This window comes from Perissodus microlepis, chromosome 9, assembly GCF_051167445.1.
Source record: "Perissodus microlepis isolate ML-2025 ecotype Zambia chromosome 9, ASM5116744v1, whole genome shotgun sequence".
In the NCBI taxonomy this organism is placed as follows: domain Eukaryota; kingdom Metazoa; phylum Chordata; class Actinopteri; order Cichliformes; family Cichlidae; genus Perissodus; species Perissodus microlepis.
In genome coordinates this window covers 17,543,719-17,550,286 of record NC_140469.1, presented here as the reverse complement: position 1 = coordinate 17,550,286, position 6,568 = coordinate 17,543,719, and the positions used below count along the sequence as shown (strand labels likewise).

The 6,568-nt window shown below is 38.4% G+C and overlaps 1 protein-coding gene across 1 annotated transcript in view; it reads right to left on the bottom strand.

The window, feature by feature from the left end:
* Positions 1–914: 914 nt before the first annotated feature.
* Positions 915–6,568, bottom strand: part of vipr1b (vasoactive intestinal peptide receptor 1b) — a 55,211-nt gene continuing 49,557 nt past the window's right edge. Inside the window, exon 13 of the mRNA XM_084939358.1 lies at positions 915–6,011. Coding sequence (XP_084795484.1) covers positions 5,820–6,011 — 192 coding nt within the window. The 3' untranslated portion in view covers positions 915–5,819. The remainder of the gene's footprint in view (positions 6,012–6,568) is intronic.

The following is a 6,568-nucleotide window of genomic DNA, read 5'->3' as shown; positions in this document are numbered from 1 at the left end:
ATTGTGTAAGTTTTAAGATATTTTGTTCTTCTCAGGGCACTGTGACCTGTAACGGCACATAATGAAGGGAAAAAGTACAGCCATTTACTGGGATAATACTTTTGTGTGGGCTGCAGAGAAGGGAGTGTTTTCAACCCATTGGGTTGTCTGCTACAAACACGCTGTTGCCACAAGAATCGAATGTACTCCCTTGTGATGATATTACGCACTCATATTAGCTGAAATTTGTCCTGAAATAGACACATTTTTATTTGCTAAACATGATCAGAATTGTTGGTCAAAGAGGAAATGGTGTAAAATGTGAATATTTAAATATACAAGGAAAGGAGGGCAGATTTTTGTTCTTATTGCAGGCATTAGCATATTTGCATGGAAAACTTGCTTTAAGTGAGTGTTCCTGAGAGTTATATAAAGAAATAACTGACTTAACCGCCTAAGACGTGAACTCTTCCACGGCATGCATTTTTAATTTCTCTTTGATATTTGGGCATATTGGGGCCCGATGAATGTAAAAACAAAGAATGACCAGATTTTATTTTATTTTTATACCTTATTTATGTTTTTAAGAAAAATAAGAGCCACATATGAGGATAGTGGTTTAAAATTTTGATAGAACAGTAGCAGTATAATGTCCTCGTAAGTGGATATCAGGCCCATGTAGAGCAAAATCGAGTATTTTAGTCTAAATAACCCAAAATGTGATGTCCACATATGTGGACGCCAGGTCCTAGGAGGTTAAGGCCGAGCCTTTGTTGAGTAGCCAAAAGCCCTTGTGAAAATAAGCCTTACTTTGGTAACAAAAGCATGGTATAGCATATCTTTCACAAAAAAAGCTCATTTTACGTTAAAGGTATAGGAATTTAAAACAATACTGAAGCACAGAGGAACTTTACAAAGGGACACTAGACTTCCACTTTCTCGTGTGTTTCTGAATAATTTATTTCATACAATACACGAGGAGAAAGGTTTTTTGGTAAGGTAAGTTTTTTGCTGATATAACACCTTTACAGTTACACATTAAAATGGCAAAATTAATTAGCACATTAAGCAGTTTTTAAAAGGAAAGCATGGCTTTATGTGTACACAGATGTGAGCAAATTGTACAACTGCAGATTTACAATGTAATGCTTTACACCAGTCTTACACAAACCGCACAACAGCAAACCAAACAAATGATTTTAAACCCAGATTTGCACAACACATTATCCAGTTAACAAAAAATCAGATTTACATTGCACATAGTTACTCTAAGTGCACTCTTTTATATATATATTATCCCTTTTTAATGTTTGGTAACCAAAACAATCAACCCAAGAGACATATGTGACTGAATTTGAGAAACACTGTCTAATATAATTGCTTTCCCACTTTGTACACATCTATTTACATTCACCATTTTAAGAGGTATACTGGAAATTTCACAAAATTACACTAAAGTTACTGACGACAAAAGACAGACGCTAAAAATATAGGAGTATTAAAGTACACACTTATAAGCAACGTGGAAAATGACATTTTAATCTCTGATTCTCTTCCGCAATGTGCCTTTTGTCCTGGCTGGCCCTCCCCAAGTGTGGTTCTGTCTGAGGTTTCTTCCTGTTTAAAGGGTTTTTTTTCTTCCCACTGTCGCCAAATGGTCACTCGTAGGCAGTCGCCTGATTGTTGGGGATTTCTCTGCATGGTCTACAACTTGCAATATCAAGCAACTTGAGGTGACTGTTGTTGTGATTTGGTGCTTTTTGGCAAATGTGTCTATTTGCCTTAATGCTGCGACTTAAATTGACTCATGTGTGCACACTAAATATGAAGCTAGAGTCAGTAATGTTTGGAACTATTTGGAATTCCTAGGGTTCATGCATTATGTGGTCTAGTCATCATGTAACTCAGAACTAAAAACGCAGTCTAACTAAACTACACTGTTAAAAAATAACCCTTAATCATCATAATGTAACACAAAGTTAAACTTCAGGGCCACTAATCTATCCAGTTAGGAAATATAAACCACTGTGAATTTGCACAGTTACAACAGGTGCAACAGGTGAAAGACAAGAACGGGACAACCCCCACCCCCCCAAATACCCCTGCTCATTACAAGAGTTATCACGTGCACCCCATTCCAGCTCACCTGGGGTGGTACATCCATACATGCTGTTGTAAGGTTGACTATGGGACTCAGAGCCTTTAGTTGTTCTGCAGCGAGACTTTGGAATACACTTCCACCAGATCTCCAGACGACAAACTATCTCTCCACTTTTAAATCACGTCTTAAAACCCATCTATTCAAAATTGCATATCCTTCATCATGATTCCATCTTGTCCTTGTTTAGCTTTTATACTTGCTTTTATACTTTTATACGTGTTTTTTATTTTTATTTTTTTATTTAACTCTACCAAAACTCTATCTGGAGTCAGGTGTTTCAATCAAGGAGGCTATAAGTGCAGTGAAAAATAGCCTGACTTTTCTCAAAAGAGGTTGGCTGGTGTGATCCATGCTTTGATCGCAAACATCTTCAGGAGACCACAAAGACAAGAATCATTATAGAGATGCCTGAAGCAGAAAATCACTACTAAAGCATTTCAAACAACCTTGGTGTTCAGAAATGCACAATAAGACAAACTTTTAACTAAAGAACTGCTGATATTCTCAGTGGGTGTCGTGAACATTTTATTCAATCTTAAAGGAGGTGAAAGAGAGAGAACAAAACACCTGTAACTTGTTAAGACCTTGTCCACTAAGAACACTGAACAAGAATGGGGTTAATAGAAGGACAATATGGAGGAAAACATTATTCTAAACAGAGACAATCTCCTCTAGACGTGTGAAACAAAATCTGACTCCCAACAATCATTGAGGAAATTATTAGTTTAAATTTGGATCATGTCTGGGTAGCAGAGCGCATGACATGAAGCTTAAAGTGAATGATTAATGCACCAAGACCATGACCCAAAGCACAAAAAGTAAATCAGCAATAAATTCATGTTTTGCTAAAGTCCTGACCTTAACCCCGCTGAACTGCTGTGGCATAATCAGAACATGGACATGCCACAACATCCCAGAAATACTAATGAATGCACTTGTAGAGAATAATGGTCAAGAACTGACCTACCTATTCCAACCTGCAATGATTACGTCACATTAAAATGAAAAGTCCAAACGTTCGTGTTACTAGTTTAATTGGGCTGGTTGTTTGAAATTGTCCCTTGGAAGGTGAGTAGACCAAGAATTAATGAAGTAATGCATGTTTTCTGTGTACAGTAACTTTACTGGTTCTTTTGATATGAGTGTGATTGCAATTTTTGAAATGTTGGATGGAAAGATTGTACAGCATCCATTTTTAAAAGTACACATTTAAAAACTGAATTGGGTGCACAACTTTGAATTTACCATCAATTGTAGCAAACCCCAAGAGTGTCAACAGTATAAATACAGTGCTGAAGTTTCATGATGTCTTTTAATATGACAAGGTCAAGGCCCATTATTCTTCTTGTTACTGATCATGATTGACTACACGTGGTAGGTTCTAGTTGGATCTCTTGGAGCCATATACTGATATGGCTGATATGCAGATACTGCAGATTCCAGGAAAATCGTTCAAACAATTGTACATATGTAATAGTTCTGTTACCACTTTGCCAAGGTCTAGAAGAAGACCGAAAATGTCACCCTTAGATGAGAGCAAATTGGTTAGATGTTCAGGAACAAGGCAGGAACCGCCAAGGATTAAGTGTCACTGTCCACAGTGAAGTGCTGATCAAGAAAGAAGTCGCTGCTCCAAAATCGACACCTTCAAACTCAAATTTGCAACTGCACATTTCAGTCGAGTTTGAAGGAGAAAGGTTTTAGACAAACGCAAAGATTGAGTTGACAAAGGCAAGAATTACGTTTGCAGGAGTAAAGGTGAAAAACTAAGACTGCTGTGCAAACTGTCAAGTGATGTCAATGGTGGTAGCATCATGCTCTGGGGCTGTTTTGCTGCCAGTGTTCAGTGTTCAGCTTACGCATATATTTGAGCCTGCATGGATACTTTTGAATGTTCATCACCAAAAATCCGAAAATAAATGAAACGTGTGCACCCAGTTATTTTTAATTAAATATAAATGTATGCTGTTCAATCATTCCACCTTGGAAAGAGAACGGTTCAAAGAAGTCATTAATAGGCCAAAATTAGCACGATGAGTGTATGTAAACTACTGACCACAATATGAAAGCGGTTCCAATCTTTTTCCTTTTCTCTAAAAGTATAATTATTACTTTCAGCAATCTGAAGGCGATATATTGATATTCAATATTTCCTTGACACATATTACCACATTAGATTTTTTTTTTTTATTCTTAAACTTACTGATGATCTAAACCTTTAAATCACTGGTGGGTTGAGATGATTTCCTTCCTCCCGTGTAAAGCTGGATTCCCCCGTTGTTCCCTCTAGAATGAACAAGCCTTACTTTCAAACCTACGTGAGCTCAAAAGCACAAAGACAGCATCGTTGTGACAGGGCCAGTCATCCTTGTCACTTTGCTTTGCTTTGCATACAGGATCTAACATTCTCTGCTGACTTGTCAAGTTCAGACTCCTCCGATGGAGAAGTAAGTCTGAACCTGAAAAATTCAAAAAATATTATTCATAATGGAGATTCAGAAGATTCTGAATCCTGTCATGCTTTAATTTGAAAAAACGACACTTAGTGATTCATTACTATTATTATAACCACAATGTGATGTGTATGGCACAAGCATTCTAAGTTTATTTACACTGCACACTTGACTGTGCATCATTTTTTATAACTCTTCCCAAGTAAATGTAAACATTCAAGGAATGAGCTGCATATGGACATCTCCTCTTCAGAGCTGCTGTACTGCCCAACAGCCAGCAAAGACTAGACCGCAGAAGTCTGTTCAACACACCAAACCCAGGCACTCGTCAGTGATCGACACAAAACTGCCACAGTGCCCTAAATAATGAAAAATATCTACCTAATCATAGGCTCAGAATCGCACACGCCAAGAGGGAAGGCTGTGTTGATAAAAGAAGGCAAAGGGCAACCGGTCTCTCATGAGCATGATAGTGCAGAGAAGGGCATTTGTGCTCCAAACCCATCATTGTGAATCAGCATCACTTGGTCTGAAGACTAATCTGTTTGGCATTTATGGAAATAAAGTTTCCTGCTCTGTAAGCCTGTCTTTTTTTCTGTCTTCCTACACAGCAAAGGGGGGGAAGTGTAGTATTATGCTTATTTTGGATACTCTAAAGTATGTTTTAAAGCAAATTTTCCAGCACTATTTACATTCAGCACTCAAACACACCCTCACAGTCCAGTTCTGGTACAGTACCTTTGTTAGCCTGTGATGCTGCTGTTAGAAAAATACATCACCTCAATTTCTTCCAAAGCTTTAGCACCAAACTTGACTATTTGGAGCTGCAGGAGTGCACAAGGCTCAGAGTTACACCAGCCCACTCACCTAAGCACACAGGATATTTAAAAAATAAGAGCTGTAATGATATGACTTGAATTCACCTGTACAGGTGACCTGCGCAAAAATGACTCTCTCCGCAAACGCTTTGTTTGTTAAGCAATGTGCAACTTACCTTCTCATTTAAATGTATTTTTTGGAACAGTTACAAACTGCTTCAAAGCTGATTATGGTCACATCGTGTCCTTATATCTCTTTTTCCAATCCTTTCATCACTTTCCATCTTCTGCACCACACACATGACCCAAGAGTACTTATGGTAAAGCTTATATATGCTGCGATGTTCTGCCTAATGTTTGGCATGAGAGCATTTTGTACAGCATTTTGTGTGTCTGTGTCTCTGTGACTCAGATGCTAGACAAGTCATCGTGACAGGATAATGAAGCCCGGCGAGTTTTCGGGCTGCACCGTGTCAACATGGTGATCTGGGTGCTGAAGTTGTTGCTGCTGCCAATAGACGGATGCTGGTATTTGGTGTCTGAGCCCATGTATCTCTGCAGGTGCCACCTCCTCCACTTCCTCTTGATCTCTCCTTGGACCTGAAACCGATTAGAGCAAAAGGGACAATTACATGTTTATTCAGTAAGTAGAGCTACATGTTCTTTACCAACATAAAACATTACTGGGAATTCACTGATAATGTTTTTGACACCTCCGACCAAAAACAGAGTTTATATGTTAACAAAAGGACAAAATGCTGCCAAATGCTTTCCAAAATACCCGTGTACATGTGGACAGGCCCTGCTGTTACTCCCTACATACCTCTGTCATTCTCCAAGTGTTTTACTTGAATTTATTTCATACAACAAATTTGGACAATTTAGAAGATTTTGAATAATCGACTATAAAAACTGCAGATCTCTTAAAAGCGGGTGACCTGCATTTTAATTAAACAGAAAAACAAATTGGTTGGCGTGATTTTCAGCAGCAGACGAAGCTCAAGGACGGAGGGCAAAAAATGAAAAGCACCCAGAGAAAATCCACAGAATTAAACGCCGCCAGCGCTGAGGTGGCGCGCCATTAAAAGCATTACCCGACACTGACATTAGTTTTCGTTTAGACCATGTCAGAGGGAGGAAAGTGAACCAAACAATAA